This window comes from Convolutriloba macropyga, chromosome 1 (genome assembly GCF_964194025.1).
Source record: "Convolutriloba macropyga chromosome 1, txConMacr16.3, whole genome shotgun sequence".
NCBI lineage: Eukaryota > Metazoa > Xenacoelomorpha > Acoela > Convolutidae > Convolutriloba > Convolutriloba macropyga.
Window position 1 is genome coordinate 68,095,134 of NC_134468.1, and position 21,095 is coordinate 68,116,228.

The 21,095-nt window shown below is 34.2% G+C and overlaps 1 protein-coding gene across 1 annotated transcript in view; it reads right to left on the reverse strand.

The window, feature by feature from the left end:
• The window catches only part of LOC142347891 (uncharacterized), a 218,330-nt gene that overhangs the window by 13,361 nt on the left and 183,874 nt on the right, over window positions 1-21,095 (reverse strand). Inside the window, exons 11-12 of the mRNA XM_075399081.1 lie at window positions 16,807-16,905; window positions 7,232-7,407 (exon numbers count right to left, since the gene is read on the reverse strand). Coding sequence (XP_075255196.1) covers window positions 7,232-7,407; window positions 16,807-16,905 — 275 coding nt within the window. The remainder of the gene's footprint in view (window positions 1-7,231; window positions 7,408-16,806; window positions 16,906-21,095) is intronic.

Consider the following 21,095-nt stretch of genomic DNA (forward strand, 5'->3'; position numbering starts at 1 on the left):
TTTTTTATCGGATTTGGAATGACAAATAATGCATGTGTCATCTTCAAATTGTAAAACGTCCTCTCGTTTTTTCATTTCTTCAGGGAAATTGTGGATATACATTATAAAAATTAAAGGTCCGAGAACTGTTCCTTGAGGTACTCCTTGATTGATTGTCACCCAGTTCGAATATTCAATTCCGTTCTATACGCATTGTTTTCTGTTAGATAAAAACGATTCTAGCATTGCAATTGATTCCGTACTAAATCCATAATTTGCAATTTTTTGAGAAAAATTTTGTGAGATATGGAGTTAAAAGCTTTGGCCAAATCCAAGAATATACTAACAACGGTTTCGTTTTCTTCTAACAAACTGTTCACTGATTCCGTCAACGATATTACTGTATCATTCGAAGATTTTCTTTTCAGAAACCCAAACTGATTTTTATTGATTATTTCATACTTTTCAACATGTTCTAGCATTTGTCGGAGCAAAAGTCTTTCAAAAATTATTGCAAGAGTTGGTGTAACTGAAATTGGTCGGTAGTTTTCCGCTTCCAGTGGATCACCTTTTTTGTAAATTGGAGTTACATATGCTTTTTTAAGTACATCGGGATAAACATTTTTTGATATGCATTCGTTTATTGCAAACTGTAGATGTGTTCCAATAGACATTTTGCTACACTTGAAGGACCATGTAGTAAGTAATCCAGGACCCGCTGCTTTGTTTTGTGGTAATTGATCAATTACAGTAAACAGTTCTTTTCTCGTTATATGTCTGAAGGAAAACTCAGTTTTGTCAAAATCATAGTCCGGTAGCTCAACCTTTTCTGTCTCGCCTTCGTATAAACTCAATTTAGAAAAATAAATATTAATTGTGTTAGCGATTTATTTTTTGTCTTTTAAAATATCTTGTTTGAACCGAATTCTAGAAATTTCGCTATTTTTATCCTCGTGTTTTATCTTTGTTTTAATGAATTTCCACTGTTCTTTTAAATCGGGAAGACTTTCGAACAATTTCTGTGAATCATTGTGACTCGCTCTTCTAAGTAGTCTGTTTGTATGGTTTCTTATTCTTTTGTATGAGTTATATGTGTCAACGTCTCTTTTTTCTTTCCAAAAATTGAAAAGACTGTGCTTTTCGTTGATAAGATTCAATATTTCTCTGGATAACCATTTCTTTTTTGTTGACTTTGACGATGGCTCTCCTATTCTAATGGGAGCTACTTTATTCAGAATATTTTCAAACATATTTCAAAATTTTTCAAAAGTTGAGTTTGCATTGTTTTGTTGACACATGGGACTCGAATCCGCGGATGCAATTTTTTTTTGTTAAGATTAGCTCTGCTAAATTGGCTAGTATCCCTGTAAAAAAACTGCATTTTAGTGTTTTCATAGTCGATATCCAGTGACGAAAGGAAAATTTGTGTAAAATGATCAATTCCAAATAACTGCTCGATAACAGTTGTATCAAAAATTTGGTGTTTTGTTGATAAGCAGTGATCAATCAGTGTTTCCTGATTTCCATTTGTCCAGGTTGGAGTGTTTTTATTTACTATATCAAGCCCATTGTTGGAAGCAAATTCTGTCAATAACTCTCTTTTTCTTTGATTGAAAAAATTGATGTTATAGTATACGAATAGTATTACATTATCTGTTATTGAATATGCGCCTGAAATTTCTGATGTCAGCTCTTCTAGAAAAAATTCGCCCAAGTTTTGTTGGAACAATAAGAAATGTTTAATAGAAGTTTTTCCTTAAACGGTGCTTGTATTTCAAGCCATAGTGATTCAAAAAAACTTCTGTTAATAGAGTTGAGATCATTCCGTAATTTATGTTTGAATGTATTTGGTACCCATATTCCTTCTCCGCCACCTCTCATTAACTGCGTGAATTTTGATCTGCTTTGATGAACAAAGCGGTGATTGTTGCTTTAAAAAATCACGGGTATCTTCTGATTATCGTTTATCCATGTATCCGTAACAATAACGCATGTTTGTCTGTTCTGCTGCTGCAAAAAATCCGAAATTTCTTCGTGTTTGTTGTTAACGCTTCTAATATTTGTGTATACAAAACATGGATGCAAGTTTGCATTTGCCTTAAGTTTTTCGTAGCATTCGAATGTTTGTAAATTAAGTAAATTGGGCCCTGGATTGGATTCAACATCACCGCAAAGTAAAATTAAGTAAGTTATAGTTAGGAACTGATATATTAAGTTTAAAGACCAAAATCCAAGACATACATTATCAACCATTGTTTTGTTTTTAAAAATCAAATAAATTGAAGTTCTTGCGTGACATTTGATTGAACATTTACACTTTTTATTTTCTGCAAGAAAAAATCAGGCCAAAAAACACAAGAAATTTCCAATAGGAAAACATATTTTTCAAAGTCACCCAAACGCATTATATCCCATATGACCACTTCTGTTCCAGTTATTGACAACATTATCTATTGGCTGCTTTTTGATTTGTCTCATAGATACGTTGCTGACAGAAGGTTGATACCCCACACTTGATATGTAATTTCTTAAGCTAAAAACCATTTTCTGGATTCCATTTTGATTAGGATGAATGCCATCAATTCGAATATCTGCTTTTTCCAAATTATAATCCAGAACTTTTATGTCGGTATTTTGGAACTCGCCGCGTAAACCATAGGCTATATCGTCTAAAGCCCGGTTAAATTTGGTTATTTCATTATTGTTAGTTTCGCGTCCAAAACTCCCGTTTTTTACCTTGGTTAATTTACAAATCGCTACTTTGTAGGGCTTTATTTTATTAACGCACTTCGATAAAACGACTCCCAACTCTTTAGCGGCATCTTCTGCTGCCGTACCTTGATCAATGGAATTATGTCCTGAATGAATAATCAGACATTCTGATTTTGTTGATGGCGCATAATTGTCAATGATATTATTGAGGTCTTTTATTGTCGAAGATGGATAAGAATGAATGACAGCATCATCACTGATGTCATTTTGGCGAACCAGTTTATACGAGCTGTCAGATATAATTAACTGTTTTGTGAAACGAGGAACAAACTTTGGATAAAAAAGACGGTTGACAGATTTCACGACATCTTTTTCTTCTGTTTTTTTGCTAATTAAATTTGATATTAATTTTTCATTCTGACTCCTCAAAAATTGAATCTCAGATTGAGCTTGATTATAAAGTTCTTTCTGATGTTCCAATTCGAGCTTAAGTCTATCCAATTCTTGGTTATTGTCTTGATCCTTGTTTGCTAAGTTAAATGACTCCCTTCTTTGATTTCTTAGTTGCATCACCTCGCTTACTAGTTTCTCTTTTGTCCATTTTGACAAAAACGAAATAGTATCTGTCATATTGATATCTATGCTTTAGGGTGATTGGTTTTAGTTATTCCTGTATAAACCAGAAAAAAAAGACTCGCCCTGAAAATGACACTATATTAAATTAAAGGTTAAATCGGTTTGGTCTCACCAGTTTGAAGTCCAGATATAGAATACCCAATTTTCATGCCGATTAAACAGATTAAGGGAACAATAAAATTATCCAAGAGCAAAAAATGTTGAAAATGTATAAAAGCGGCAAATGAAGATAAAGTGAAACAAATTATTCTAATGACATTTAACATAACTTAACCAACTAAGGTTGGAATAACCACCCTCGAACAACTAGCGGTAGCTCTAATCTATTGAAACGTGCTTCAGTCGGGGGGGGGGGGGGCTGACTAAATTCACTAAGGGGTTCAAAAAACGTCATTAGAGGTTATCATATGCCACTATAAACGCTAATAAAATTTAAAGTGAAAAAATTGAACCAATTTTGGCGCACTTTGCATTCGACTTTTAGCAGTGAAATGCCGCCACTTGAGTTCAGCTGCTGACACTTGTGATTGAGTGAGAAATGTAGAATCGCGCAAAACAAAAATGATGCAAAAAATAAGACCAACACGTTTCGAATAGTTGCTTCAAACTTCGTTCGAGAGCAATTAATAATAATAATGATAAACAGGAGCTCAAAAATAAGTATCTAAGAAGATGGCCAGGCAACTAATTGAAAAATTAGTCAAAATTATTCTTCACTATTGACTCCTATAATTTTCTCATGGTTATAGAGAACTGAGAAACACAATTTAACAAAAAAAACAGAATTAGTCATATTTTTTCCCAAAAAATCTTCAATTGATCATCCCTTGCAGTCAACTAGCAATACTATGAAATTTTCATTTTCAAGTAGCAGCTGTCGCTAAACATCATTTTCAATTAGAAACATTTTGTAAAAAATTAACTAAAGGTGTGCCCAAAACTCAAAACTGAAAGCAACCAGAAGCTCATTAAACCGCAAAAGTTGTTTTTATTGATCTATAGAAAGTTCAATAGCCGAAGGATTTTTAAAGCAAAAAAGGAAAAATGGGCTAAATGTGTTGAATTTTTGGAAGATATCGATGGGCCAAATAGCAACAAAAAAAGCCAGGGTAGCATAAAATTCCTAATCTTCAAATATATTTTAGGGTTAGAACAATTACTGCGAATAATTGTTCCGACCCCACTTGTGGAGGAGGAGGAACTATATACTCAAATGGTTTTTTCTTGTTCATACAATTTTGGCCGACCGATATATTCATCGTAGAGAACTGTGCGTGGTATCATTAAAAAGCTCGTCCAGCGTAGAATTCGAAATTAAAAAGATTTTTCTGAATTTCGCTTTTTTTCGAGGAGTTATCGAGGTTTAAAGTTTTGTGTGAACGCGTGATATTTGCAATGATTTTGTTCACTTTCAGGGGAATTTTCGTTCAAACTAAGATTTTTTTCTTTCGAAACATTAATTCAAAATTACAATTTACGCTACAAAATCATACAATTTTGTGTTCCTAATAGACGAAAGGCAATAAAAAGTCTAGTTATGGTCTCTTCAAGAATTTTACTATTTTAAAAAAAATCGAATTCTATTTGAGTGCTTTTTTTAAATGAAATATTTCATATTTTTTGTTTTTTTTTGTCAAGTCGCTGAGAAACAAGTCACTTTTCATATCACAGTTCCGTTAAGGACAAACCTCATTTAGTCAAATAATGTCCAATGAACAAATAATTCGTTCTGAAGGAATTGCCCAAATTTTTTACGGCTTTGACTCTGAGTTTTCGTAATTTTTAATGCAATTTTGATATTCTCATTAAGATTTAAATGTTTTTTGTAGTAATATAGCAGTCTGACTTCGATGCCCCGAGTTTTCATAATTTTTTTTATTTTGGATATTTTTCATATTTTTGGTTCTTTTCGAAATCTTATCATATTATCCTACAATTGACAGTTCTCATTCGATTAGCGAAGGAGCTCAATTGATCATAGATAAAAACTTCAGAAAAAAATCATCGTTTTGATGGCTTCGACACTTTCTACTCGCACTTTTCTAATGAATTTTATGTTTTTGCTTTTATTTGTTGCGTTTTCATAGTCATAAGACTTATTGTGATGACTTATTGATGACTTGGAATGACAAATATAATTGCCTTCCCAACGAGGCAGAATTTTATGGTATCTATTGAATTCCGTTGAAAGCTATTGAATTTAAGGGCTTTGATACTACGGGTTTTCTCAAAAGTTTCGTGGCTTCTTTTATATGTATTCATATTTGTTGTTTCTTAAATCATTCTGTTACAAAAAATCCCAATGCTGTTAAAGATTAAATGAAAATAAAAAAAAATTTTACTGAGTACTTTGTTTTTTAATGGCTTCGACATTTTTTTCTCAATTTCGTTTATGAATTTGCTGTTTTTGCTTGTTTTTTGCTCCTTATGTAGTCGTATAAAATTTTCTAAAAGCTTCTAATTGAGACTTGAATCAACTTATTGTTTGCAGCCACTGTATAGCTAAAGATCTTGAAATTTCTGATAGTTATTTCCACTTATTTTAAACTTTTCAGTTTTCATTGTTTTATTTGTCAACTTTTAACTTATTCTCATCATTGAGAAGTCCCATCCGCTTCTTTGTAAAAAAAATTTAAACGTGTTTAACGATATTATGTCGTAACTGTTGTTTTTTTTGTTGTGCAATATGCGTTTTTATAATTATTTTGTCAGTGGTCAATATTTGTGTTTCTTTTTGTCTTCCTTTAGCAAATTCGCGTAATAACACATCCCCATGATTTTCAAATGAGGCCCAAGTGAGCATATTTCACCTATCAGTATAATTTTTATTGTATTATTAATTAATTATTATAACTATTAATTGTATTAGTATAAATAACAATTGAAATAGAAAACAATATTCCGATAAGAGCTAATGATTTTAATTACTAATAAATTCAAATTAATAAATGTGTTTGCCCAAATTATTTGCATTTTTCTTAGTTATTCTGATCCTTTATTCCGTTTCCATGGCTTAGTATAACCAAATACAGGTCCTATAGGTTTCCTAATGAGGTTTTAATAAATTTATCTAGTATTTTTGTCGTTAAAAGCTACTGGTTTTTAAGACGTTTGAAATTATTTGGTTTAAAAAATGTTGATCCATTTTTGAGTTTCGCTTCATTATTTCCTATATTTCTTCTGTTTGTCGACTTGTTACCCATCTGCTTTTTGATTAAGAAAAGGTAAATTTGTGCAGTTAGGGTTGTGTCTGATTGCAATTCGACGTTGTTACTAGGTGCTTTTAAATTTAGATATTGAGATTTGCTGTAAAAAATGTTTTATATTTTAATTGTTTTGTTGCTCGTCTTTTTTCGCGGTCTTATTAATGGTAGGTCTCGTGAGCGCTCTAATGAGGCATGGCATTATATAATTCAATTATTAGTTTGGGTGTTTAGCGATTTCTTTAAACTCAAACATCTATTTTTGGTTATCTCTTCATTTGGTTAACAATTAAGTCAGAAATGTAGATGAGCGCGGGCCGGAACATCATGTGCGAACGCACGTTAACAAGCCTCCTTGTTACTGATTCTATTCTACAGGAATGTGCTAAACCGATTCTACTTCTGAGACAGTAATGATGAGATAATCGGGCTTAAATGAAAGCAGCAAAGACACGGGACAACTGCTTAACCATATAAGCTCGAAAAAAAATACGGAATCATGAATTGTTTTCTAAATAGTTAATTCTGAGAACCATAAATCTAAAGTTGAGCAAATTTTTCTGATACCAGCATTTCAAAAATTAAATTAATTAAATAATCATAATAAAAAATTATTGCTAAGTCAATAATTGCTTAGCATTGCTTAAAAACTATTTCTTACTTGCATGTCCAATATTGACATACGGAAAAAGGACCCCTACATTTTTGACGTCTTTTGGCGAGTTCCTTGTCAGTGTTACCGTCATCGCCATCCTCTTCATCGCTACTCTGCACATCATTACTCAACTGGTCACCTCCCGCAGACCTCTTAGGAACATCCAGGATGTATTGTCGAGTAACCATCCGGGTCAGCTCCAGGATGTAACGCGATTCAGCACTGAAATCAAGGGAACGAATTCTTTTAAAAAAGAGTGTAAAAATTCAGAGATTAAAAAAAATTAAAAAAGGCGACTGAATATTTGATAAATTGTCTGCATAAGATTTGTCAATTTTGCTTTTGTTAATGATAAACATAGATTAAAATCAGTGAACCTATGATAGTCAGAAATACAGCTTATTTAAACATGAAGTTTGAGATCTCCGCAAAACTGCGTGCTTGTATGGTGTCCTCTCAGATTATTTTGTATAGAAGGAATATGAGATAGAGCTTTGCTTATCATTGACAGGCACAATAATTGACATAATTCTAATGTTACTCCCGAATAAAAACACATTGTCGCACATTAAGGACGACCAATTTCCAAGTAAAACTGTCTGATGGAACATCAGAGGGAATTGAGGTGGAGCGGAAACCAAAAAGATAAGAGCAAAATCTCAATCAGGAACAATAATGTAAATATTATTATTGACTGTAAATTTTAAACTTCTGGTTATAAAATTAATTTACTTGTTTCCCAGGTTTTCGTAGAAAAATAATCGAGAAGCCTTTCAGGTGAGCAATAATGCAGACGCGTTAGAACTGAGAGTAATATAATCCTAGTTGACCTTGACAAATTCTATCCCAAAATTTTGATTAAAAAAATTCAAGTAACTAACCTTGCAGTAGATGTTTTTGATCTCTCCTCTAAAAAATCCGAATAAAAGATATTTCAAAACTAAAGATATATATTCCATAAACAAAAAAATTTAGTCACCAAATTCAGTTTGACAAGAAATCCAAATGAACTGTGTAAATTCATCCCCAAAAATATCCTTAAAAGATGAATTCAAGCAAAATTTACAGATCCAACATTTTTTTTCGCAAAATGGGGGAATAGCGAGACTGGCTTTTTTTCTTCAGTCAAAATTTCACTTTTTGTTAAAGCATCGTAGCGAAAAACAAAAACATCATTTTGCAGCTATCAGGATCAAAAATTTGGAAAAGGGGGAACGCCTTAAAACTTCGAAGGAAAAATCGAACAGAAAAAACTCTCAGGGGGGTGGGGATGACAGATCGCTTTGAAACTTTAGAGAAAAACAAACGGAGAAACTTGTAGAGAAATCAGTTAGGTTAAAAGGAGTTTCTACTGTCAAGAGTAACTCTAAACAATTTCATTCATTAAATAAGGACGGAATCTTCTGTTATTTGTATTCCTTAGGTTCTCAGAGCAAGATCGTTCGAACATACCTCCTCTAATATTATGCAACATAGAAAAATTGGAGAGTTTATTGATTGCCAAGTTGAAAATTTTTCATACACCTTTTAAAAAAAAGAAGAAAACTATTTTTCATTTCCCTCCAGGCAGTGGGCAATTCTGTAAGTTGAAAAAACTATATACTTTATTGATTGTGAAGTCCTCGCACAAAAAACGAATTAATTCTGGAAGATAAAAACAAATTTTCTTTTTCAGTTCACATAAAAATTATTACTTTCTATTTCATAAAAGATACCTCGAAGCATGAAAAGGGCGAAAGGTAAAATTTATCAACAGCCAATAATCTTAAATAATACTAAATAGGAACCTTTAAAGACAATCTTTGACGTTCCCTTCCATGTTAGAAAAAAGTAGAGCCAGAGTGCAAAAACTGTAATAAATCTTTAAAAACAATTACTTACTTACTGCTACATATTGCGGTTATGTGCAAACCCAAAATTGTGGTTATTAAAATTAGCTGGTGACGACACATCTGCGTGGTTTTGAAACATAAAACAAAATAATCCATTATGCTTATGAAACATAAAAAAAAGACAAAATAATTGGATCAAAAAAGTTCATTTCAAAATTTGGTGTCATTATTACAGTTACCAATATAATTGCCTCAACAAGAAATCAGCAACACAAAAACGAACCATGCGAAACATGGGTAAAGATCAGTTGCCAAAAAAACGAAAATCATAAAATATTTTTTTGAGTCGGTGTTTGTGCGAATGTGTGGATATATGTATGGGAGTGCGTGTGCGTATTGTGAGTTGTATGTGTGTTTATGAGCAGAAGAGAGAACGCGAAACTTAGTTCCTTTTAAAGTTAGACACACATAGAGGCAAAAACTGTCAGAAGTCGTGAAAAAAATTCCATTTTTTTTTAAAAATTAGTCAATTAGTTTTTAAATTAGTCCATAACCAAAGTTTCAAAGTTAAGTGCCAAAATTACAATTACGGGTTCAATTGGCTCAACCAGTCAACATTTAGTAAATTACAAAAAACGAATGTGACAAAACTTGAGTAAACATACATTTTTTAAAATGTTTTTTTTTTTGGTATCGGTGTTTGTATTTGTGATCTTCTTTGTGTGTGTAATGTGTGGTGTCTGTGTGTGTGTCTGTTTGTATGGTTAGTCTGTGTTTGCGTCTTTCAAATTGTACTAAACTTATCGTTCTATAAAGTGCTAAGGTGTTTTAGTTTTTGTCTGCCGAAAAAAGAAGGCATAATTTTTGGTTCAAACAGGACAATTAAATTACTCCAATACATATAAGTTGCGTTAGGATACTCCCAACGGCTTCTCTTATGCTGTTCAACTCTCAGACTCTCACGATCAATGTTGTTTCTCCAACCGATTAACATTACAAGCATATACTACCTCAACAACAGCTCTTAAAAACAAATTTTATCAAAAATCTATTAAAAATTTTATGGTATCTATTGAATTCCGTTGAAAGCTATTGAATTTAAGGGCTTTGATACTACGGGTTTTCTCAAAAGTTTCGTGGCTTCTTTTATATGTATTCATATTTGTTGTTTCTTAAATCATTCTGTTACAAAAAATGCACGCTTAAAAATTTGATTTTTAAAAGATAACCGAATAGCAATAAAAAATTGCCTTGGAACAACGGGGTGGGGCTCGATTCTATTGTTACCTGCTTCAGTCGTAAGGGGTATTCTTAGCTAGCGACTATTTTCAACCTTAAATTGAAAGTTTTGCTGCAAGTCTCATTTTTTAAGTATTCTTGTAAAACAGTAGTTTTTCAGAAGTCAGAAGATTTTGTTGCCATGTATTTCAAAACAAAAGTTTTCTAGTTTTTGATATTTGGTCTTCCTGAAAAGTTTTATTTCGATCTTTTTTGAAAACTGCAAAATTTAATTTAAATTCCTAACTTTCGGAGACCATTATATTGAAGGCAAGTCGTCCTTAATGGTCAACTTAACGTGAGCGAGTTTTGAAACTTCTAAAGTCAAAAATCTGCATTTAACTGCTTTGCTTCAGAAGCTCCGATACTAGTACTAGAAAATTTGCTAATCATTTATTTAAAAATTATTTTGCGCCAAACCCTTTACGATAAAAGTGATCGTGCCTTAGAAAACTTCAAACTACACTAACAGAGTGTCATTGTAAGTCAATACTGATTCATGAAATTTTAAGTGTCCCATTACTTTTCAATTTTGAGTAGCCTAGAGATAGGGGTGGCATAATGACGTGTTACTTGCATCAAAATGCAGGATCCAATCCTCTTAGAGAGAGGAGTTTAAAAAGGTCTTTCATAGAATATAGACCATAATTCATGCAAGAATCATGAAATTAGCTTAAGTTGGTCAAAAATAGGTCGAAGGAAACTATTTTAAGAAACGAGGCGGGGTGTACTAGAACACCTTCAAAAATATCAAACTCGCCTTACACATTATTTGGTAAGCGTGGTTTATTAAAACAAACTCATTGTCAATTCTATAACAGCAATATCAGTTATTGAGAAAAACCATTCATTATATTCAACTTCCTATAGCTTTGTGTTTAAACGAATTAAAGCTATCTTTATCTGAATAAAATTCAAATTAGTATCACTCAATGAAAAGATTGTGTAAGATATTATGCAGATAAATTAAAGTAGCATTCCCGACCCCCGCCCACCATTGAAAATTATAAAACCTTTTATTATTCCAATTAGACAAAATAAGTTAAGCTGCATACCAGGCGTGCCAACCTTTTACGACCCCGCCCCTAACCCAGACATTCAAAGCAGCTTAATGGCTTGCAACGAACATCTTGACCATCAATGTACGTTACTTAAAACAGCAAAAAAAATTTCCTTGGATGGTAAATTTGTATTTCAATGTTTTGAAAGCAGGGCAAAATGCGGTTTCCGCATACATGTAAACTGAAGACATAATTTACAGACGAGTAATTAAAATTATTCACGCTGTTACTCAAAACGCACAAGGACATCAAAAGACTATTTACCCTCTAATCAACTGTTAAATGGTCTTTGAATGCAGACGACTTATTGTTGCACTGGGAACTTTGGCAGAAAGATGGTTTAACCGACCGCGGACAGACCTCCATTTGCCAGTTTTTCAGAAACAAAACTCTCTGAAAAATCTTAATACTTATTCCGAGTAGGAGTAAGAGGACACCATGATCCAGTTGCGTGTCTATCTTTTCTTGAGTCTTTTAAACAAAATTTACACTTGATAAGATTAGTTGATAAAATGTGGCAAATATTGTAAATATCGTAAATTTAACAAATTACTAGCTCAAGAAACGCTTAGCTAAATTACCATTCGGCTAATTGAGAAAACCGCCAAAGGGCATCCCATGAAAAGAATTCTTATAGTCTTCTCGAAAACCCACGCATTTCATCAAAACTTTAATTGCAATCATTTTTAAATCAGACAACACTCAATTATCATTTGAATGTTGTGCTGACTAGAATAGAGGACTTCCGTCAACATAGTTCGCAGACAGTTAATGCAGGTAACATACAATGTCTGTTTGTTCAACAAAAACTGTCTGTCTCAATGCTTTGATACACTAAGATAAAATATATTAATGCAATCTATTATCATATTAAAAATTTTTGTTTTCCAAGAAAATGTTTCGCTAGAAAATATCTAATAATTTCTTTTCCAGGCAGAGAACTCTTGGGGTGAAATCCATGGATCAACAGTTGATAACATAAAAAATATGGGGTACGCACCTTTGCAGATCTCAAAAAGTCTTATTATTTTTACATAATTAAATATCCAAGACTCCTAGATAAAAACGAAAGACAAAGAATAACCGGAACGAGTCTAAGCGTGCCTATCTGCCATAGCTTTAACAGCGCGAACAAAATGAAAGTTATGATCCTCATGTATACTAACGATCTGCCTAAAACAGCCAACATATGTACATGCGTACATGCTCAATCACAGAACCTTTGAGACAATTTTTCAAAAACGGCCTATATAAATTTTCAGGTTCAATAAAACGACCTCCCAATTAATACAATATAGTTTTCTGGGAAGTAAGCCTTCAGGCCATTATATATGGTTTAACCTTTAATCTGAGAAATATTAATGAGTGAATGAAACAAATAGGCACCACTTAGTGAAAGAAAACTATCTAAATAAAACGCTTACCTTTTCGCTTTACGAATATGGTCGGATACAAACTTAAAAAGAGGTCAATTAAAAGAACGTCACTCCCGTAAAAGGGTAGCCGGTCAACTCGGGGCGGCATGACAACTCCTATGTATATTTATAAATCATGACAGTAGTAAAAAAAATGAGGAATCAAAGCGAAAGATTAAAAAGTGAAAAGCATCAGAATTATAATCCAAATAGATATGATAAATAGCAATTAAAATATAATGTGTAGTGATTTTGAATCAAAGTTAGAAAAAAGAATGATTTTGAATCAAAATTTGAAAAAGAAAATAGAATGATTTAGGACAGCAACCTCCCTTCTTCTACAGTGGTTCCTATTTATGCTTCCAATGAAGGTCGCCGGCGCAAGGAGTGTGCGCCACGGAGACGGAGTATGGAGCTAGGCAAAAGCGCGAAACTTATATTGGTCCCAATGTACGTGATCACGCCTGAATATGATTTTTTTTCTAATCGCTGATCCTGGAAACCAATTTCTCTTGGCCTTTGATGCAGACGGACAGGCTCCTGTACACGAGAAGATTAGATGGCATTCTCGACTTGAATTATCATTTGCTCGTATTTCAGCTTCTTGATGGTATCGTGAAAATGTAGGATCCGGTATGCTTCGTGGACAGCTCTTAGCATACGGATTAAACACTTTCACATTAAAGAATGTCCTACTGAAACGCGATTCGAAGAAACCATTAGCTTTGATATCTAGTCGAGCGTCGTATTCAGTAGTGGTTCTTCTATTTGCGAGACTTTCATTTTACAATGTCTGAAGACAGGGCTCTAATTCGACATCATCGCAGACCTCATTGAGCAGGTCGGCAAAAGAGTCACGGATATCATTCTGTCTGATGTGCGTACAGCCAACTTTTGGGCAACGACTCGAAGAGCATACGCTACATTACAAAATTTCTTCACATGCGCTAGTTGATGGCAATATTTAGGGATGCCATCCATATCTAGGGACAATTCTTTTTCTAAACTCTCCCTTGGTTAAATCGAAATAATACCTTTTCAATGAAAGCCAGCATAATACTCCAGCGTTCAGCCAGCACAATACTCCTTCTCCATAGCCAAATCTAGTAAATACGCTTCCTTTTCATTGATGATATTTTTCAACACCAACGTTTTCGTTCGAGCCTGTTCCTGCTGTTCTCTTCTGACTTTCTGAAGGGTGTTAGCTAAACAAAGTCTGCATCTACAGCATTATGATTCTGTAACGGATTACAAATCTGAATCGATCTTTCATGTTCCTGTGCCCTGTCTTCAGGTAGAAGAATGCTCAGTTCACCTTCTTTATCCGAAAGAGAGAAGACATTCCGATATTTGTCATTGTAAGAGGGATTATTCAACATTGAAGGGATAAGATTTTTGTCATTTATTTGATCGGCTTCCCTCAGCAGACTGTCCGAGTTTGGAATAGTCCTAGCAATAAAATTCAATTTACATTGCACTCCATTTGTAAATGATTTGTACACAGTCTGAAGTTTCTGAAGCATTTTAGAGTAATTAATTGACTTTTCTTTCATAAAATCATTGTAGCTTGTATCAGAACCAATAACTGAACCCAGAACACGATGATGACCTTCATTAACATCAATATCTAATCGCGAAAAAATGTTGTTCGCCTTTTGAACAAACTCCGGTTTTGTAATAAGATGACATTTGATTACATTATAACCAAATGTCCCTCCACGTAACTGTCAAATTTTGATCTTCAAGCATGACGACGAGAGGAAGTATAGCCACGCCGTACATTTCCATGCCTATTGGATCACCCTGTGTTGTTCCTGCTTGAGACTTAATTACTCCTTTATCAATGAAAAGGTCTGATGGGGTCTTACAAGAGTTTCTGACTGCCGTATAAATTGATGGACAAAGAGTTCTGATGTTTTTCGAGCCAGATCTCTTATCAAGCTGTTAAACACGTTCGTGACATCAACTACAAGGAAAGCGTCGGCGGAGTGCGTGGATAGCATTTTCGATACTACTCTTTTTTCAAGGCACATGTGTACGTTTCCCCCAATCAATTGAAGATCTAGTTTAACGCACTTGACTATACTCCTACCTATTATTCTTCTTGAGACCTTGCCAATGCCAAGATCGGATACAACTATGGAATACAATGCCAAATAGTCGAATACAACAATTTCTAAGTACACAATATTGTGATGAAAAATATATTTTGCAAGAAACCGTTTGGCTAAAAATGTAAAAATTTGGTTTCCAGCAAAATAAAAATTTCGTGGCGGTGCCTGATGAATTTGACTGAAGTCCTTTGATCAACAGTTGATAACATAAAAATATGGGAAATCGTCTGTCTTTGCAGAACTGGAAAAGCTTAATACTTACTATACTGTTAAACATTTAAGACTGATAGATAGATTGGAAAGACATTGATTAACAGGAACCATGCTTAGCCTGCTTCCCAACTATCTGTCGCAGCTTTAACAACACATGTGCTCCTCACTTGTACTAGCAATCTGCCTGTAACAATGAAACTATGTAGAAGCTCAATCACATAATTTTTCCAACATTTCATAAATATGGCTTTCAAAACATTCAAGTTCCGAGAAAACGGCCCCTCGTTTAATTCAATGTAGTGTACTGGTAAGTAAGAATTCTGTGGAGTTTGTATTCTTTTAGCAGCAATCGACAAAGATGAAATTTAAAACCCGTACTTCAGAAATCTTAAAGAATTTAGTGAGATTTTGCGGATCAATTTCCAGGGCCAGTTATCATTTTGTCCATATAGAATGATTTTATAGCGCTTTCGCTATCAGAGAACGAAAACGAACTAACTGAACACCAAAGCACCTCTCAAAATAGAATAGTAAAAAAAATCAGAGATAGAAAACCAGATAATGCGAGCAACTTTTTACAATGAAAATATCTTTACAAAGAATAACATAACCGAGTAACGTTGGTCTTATTGCTCTCAAATGCCCCGCGCGGTTAGCTTTGGTAATAGCCAACTCGGGCTTAGGTATGCTAGCATTGGGGGGGGGGGGGGGTGAGCGGAGTGCGGTGGAGTCGTGCGTTGGTGGGGGGAGGAGGGGTAAAGCGATGGGAGGTAGGATTGGGGAGGCTGGACGAGAGGGCTGGACGAGTGGTGGGGGGGGGGGGGGGGGGGGGGGAGTTAAACTTTCAAGATTAAAAACCGAATTTGTCACTATGAATTTGTCTCCTGAAAACATTTTCGGTGAATCGCATACTTAGAGAAGACTGCAGCCATTAGATCTTGGAAAACAATATTTACCATGAATGTAGCTAATGAATGAGTTCAAAAATTTAAGTATAGATTCTATTGCAGCGAAGACTATTTAAATTGTTCTTTCACAACTTATGGGATTGAATTTCTCATTTTTGTGCATTTCTATAGTGGAGCATTTGCCCTAAAAATTATATATATTATTGATCTCTATTATTTTCTCAATGTAACTTTTGCTAGATGAAAGATGCCTTGAGGACTAATAAAAATGATAGAACGGGTTAAGGTTAAAAGGAACCCAATCAGCAGAAATGTTCGTGAAAACTCGTAACCGAATTTTAGGTCAAAGAGAGACAAATCGAGGAGATGGACTGCAGTGAGATACCGATGGGCACGTACATCGGCAGGTCAACCAATGACCGATACTTACTATGTATAACAATTTACAGCTACGCACCACAACCTTAAGACATTCCATGAATTGTGCGTCACATTAATCTTGAAAGTTGAAAGATAAAGGTTTGAACTCAGTTCTAACCCCTTTCTTTAGTAATTGCATCTACCAAAACATCATCCCTAGCAGTCACTACGATATTCAAAGGTAACTTAATCCAGGGAATCGCACAAGTGATTGAGCTTACTTTTGAATGAATGAATGAATTGAATTTCTCGCATTAAAATGATGAAACGAAACGGATTAATCATAATAATTTAATATTAATTAACACGAGTGGACGTTTGGCGATACTCTCGGATCTTTATGAAACGCCCCGAAAAAAATAAATAAATGAACTGGTTACTTTTCGTCCTCCATCGCATGGGAATAGTCTAAGAGAGCTTCTGCCAGCGTCTGACCAACAGCTCTGAAGTCATTCGAGTTGAAATGTCTGTTCACACCACTGAAACAATAAACACTGTTACAACCTTGTCCAGAAGAGCATGGTGACGGTAGGCACCGATACAGGTCATCAGCTATCTGTTTTCTGTCTATATCAAATTCAATTATTTCGTTGCCATATTTGTTTCAAGTTACAAATTTCAATGGAGCATTGTCATCATGACTCTTTCAAATTTTTGTTTACAAAGCATCACATTTTCGATCAGAGAAATCACACGAACAAATCACACAAAACCAATTGGCGGTAAATAGCAAGAAATTAATGATAAGCATTAACTGAGCATTTTTGGTCAATAACGCTGTCTAGGTTGACCATATTTGAGTCCAGCTTAAGTCGAGGCTCTCATTAAAGTCACGAAGAAGTCTTTTCATATCCCATTTCGTTCGAGCATGGCCTGTTGGTAGACAATTTTGGCCGAGAACGGTATTTTTATAAGTCTATATCTCGATTAGGATATTGATATTTCCAGGTTCATTGAGAGGAAAAATTTCATAAGGTTCTTGGATTTTAGTTCCTCGTAAACCCTCTCTGGAAGCTAGAGCAAATAAATGAATTTTTAGCGAAAAGTGAAATTCCCTGGTTGCCAGTCAGACAAAATTCCAGTAATCGTACAAAGTAATATACGATATACTGGTAATCATGCAAGGATCGCAATAAGAAATAGCACATGATACGTATTGCATAATATATAATCCTGGTTTGATTAATAGGAAGCGGCAACCCGGGTTCGTAATTCAGTAATTTTAATAGCAACAGCAATTTGATCAGAACTTTTAAAAAATCGAAGACAAAATTCTCCAACGGAAACAAGTTCTCATCTGTCAAAATTAATTCAATCTCTAATACACCTGGCCGTCTTGTTAAAAGCTATATGGAAGAAACAGGTCTCAAAAAGCCGTAAAACTAGAATAATAAACTGTAAATCATGCAACAGCATAATAAACTGTGAGAAATTAGGCAGCCAGAACATTTTCAAAGCCAACGTCAAGACTTAGTTGAGTTTACATATTCAGGTTTTAAACTCAGAAACGGAGGTAAATTAATTTACAATTAAGTTCTTCGGTATTACTGGCGGCATTACGGGGAAAAACGGTTTAATTCTAATTCCGGTAATGGAATTATAATATGAAATTACAGGATGACATTAAAAAACTTTTTGATACTCCCGACAAAAAGCATCAAATAAACAAATTGAGAGATAGTAACATCGTAACAGAAATTAGGTTCGAGCAATACAGCTTTAAACTAAATCATGTCATTCGTTTTAAAAGACAAGGGGTGAAAAGAAAAACGAATGTTATCTTAAAATGAGTATCATTGGATGATCTCATATTACAATCCTTGGCCGCAATTCAACCTTTGAACATATGTCAATCATTGAGGCACAGGAATCAAAAACGGCATTAATTAGGATTACAACTAAAGCTTCCTTTTCTGTCTGCTATTTATCTGTATTTTGGTTGCAAAATTCAAGACTATGGAAACCATTAGCGTGATAACTTAAGAGCACTCAAGTCCTATCTATGCTTCTGATTTCAATGAACAAAAATAAAACGATCTCTTTAGTTGAACACAACCGCAAATCCTAATGAACTTGAACATTGCATTTCAGTGGTTATTTCTCAATTAGGCGATTGATTCTCCATAAATAGAGCTGCAAAAAGCCAGAATAGAATCGATACAGATTTTAGTGACCCGATAAGCCTTTAATGGTATAATTAAATTTAATTCCGATATATCCATAACTGCCGCAATTACACACCACTTGGCAGCTTGCGGGTGGACTGTGTTGGAGGACATGGAGTGGGGGAGCGCAGTGGTGGTGAGAGGGGGTGAATTTTTGTCTCTTAAACAGCTTCGGTGAATCGCATACTTAACGACTAGTGAGCTGTAAACTAAGTGCCAAATCTTCACCTGTTCATCCCGTTTTTACTGACAAAAAGTCAAATGGTTTGACAAAAAAACTCAGACAAAAAACCGCATAAAAAAGAATATCAGGGTCAATGTAATTGCTACAAACTTCGTTCGCGAGGAATTAATAAATTAAAACGGATCGACACGCCCATTAGATGAATTTGCTCCCAGAATTTTAGTCCTGATTTTTCTATGTTAAATATTTTTGCATTGTTTCATACAATCTGTCTTGCCTACAAAAACCTTGCACTGGGATGCACTGAATGAAATAACTCTGTAACCAGTAACATGTAATTCAGTTTCAGCTTCAATGACAAAGTTAAAATTTTCAACAGTCTCAGGATGGAAATGGTTCCTATTTTTGGCAACCATGACTCAGATAATTGTCATCACTAAAGTTTCCGAACAGATAATATCTACTTAAAATCACAAAATCAACCAAAAACACTTTTGGGAAAGCACATTGAAATACCGCAATCGGGCAACATATGGGGCAAAAATGCCAATTTGTGGCTATTATTTCCATATTTCCTACTATAAACCAAAGCTCTATCTCAAAAAAGCAAGAATTTGTTCGTCCTCCATTTACTCTACTATAAAATTTGACTGAAAATATTCCAACCTGCAAACTGCTCACTTTTTCACTTTACCGCCGTCAAAATCAGCTCTCAAAGTGGGCATCAAAAGTTGTGAACAGTAAAAAAGAGTAAAGAGCGCTCAAAAAACTTCAAAATTTTCTTAACTATATGTATTTTTAAACATTTAGCACCCCGATAACTCCGTTCAAAAACCAAACTTCGAAAAAATATTTTTAATTCTGCAGTCTACGGTGGAAGGGGTTTTCTAATGATACCACTCACAACTCTCTACGATTAAGACATCCATCGGCCAAAATTGACTGAACAAAAAAACCGAGTTGAGCATATAGTCCCTCCCCCGCTAAGGTGGGTCGGAACAATGATAGGCATTAACAGAGAATAACAGAGTCAATAACACTGTCTATGTTGACCGTAGTTGAGTCCAGCTAAAGTCGAGGCTCACGTTAGAGGCTCTATAATAACTAAAGAAAAGCATGGTGAGACCAAAAAAAGTATGGCTATAGCTTCGCGCAACAAAAGAATGGAAATTAAGGTGTAGTTTTTCGTTTTTCTATTCTTTCTAACCACTAAATTGAACTAACATTGCTTCATCTATTATCCTTTTCAATACACTCGGAAAGTACTGTTTAACTTTCGCATAACTTGAAACTGCATTCAAGGGGTTTTGGCAGTTGCAATTTTTTCACGTTATATATTTAAGATAGCTACTTTATATTTTTGATTGAACACGCATGACCAATTTGCTCACTTAAAAGCAATCAGAAATAAGGAAATCTAGTTTTTTTAAAAGAATGCGGCGATGTTTTGCCGTTCAGCAATTTAATTTTGTTCCCTGTTCCAGATCCAATTAATGCCTACCGCTCTCAAATCCGGGTAAAATGCCTTAAATAAGACGAGTAAAGCTCGGGGTTACAGCAGAAAAGATCGAATTTGATTATCAAAAACAATCATGTGGTCTTTACAATGATTGATGGGCATCTATTTTACATACAATTGCTACTACTACAGCGTGACCGCTAACTGGGCACATAAATACTCCCTATCCACGCGGAACATATCTGAGGTTAACTGGGATTGACTGACATCTGTTTAATAATTGCACCTCTAGGAAAAAACGATGGAAACAATTAAAACAAACGTCATACAAATGCTGAGGGCGATTTGCTTTTGAAATTTTCTTTCAAATGTCACTTTTATGAACAAACTCTTTTTTATTTAAATGTCAAGCAAATTTTGTCCTCAAACAGCGGTTCAATTCAGTTGAAATGACGTCATTAGACAAGAAAGGATAAATCGCTCGTTTGTAAGTATCTAAAACGGCAGACAAACCGATGTAGTAAACAATGAAAAAGCAATTAACCAAATCTCAGAAGTACCAGTCGCGACGCAATAAGGGAATGGATTGATGTTAATTTAACTTTGATGCAATAATTAACCACCACTCTCGAATACAAGCGTAAGTTGAATGACGTCATTTTTAAATAGACAGAATTTTAAAAATAAAGTGTTACCACTAATTTTCAAGCTCAAATAGTTAAAATATTTCCTTTAAAATGAGCAATGGTAGGCTAATATAGACTGTATGTTAGCAAGACTATTCCTCCCAGAACAATTAGTAAAACCTGAACGTTAAGTTCCCAAAACAGCTCTTTCAGCGACAAAAAATGAAAGTTACAC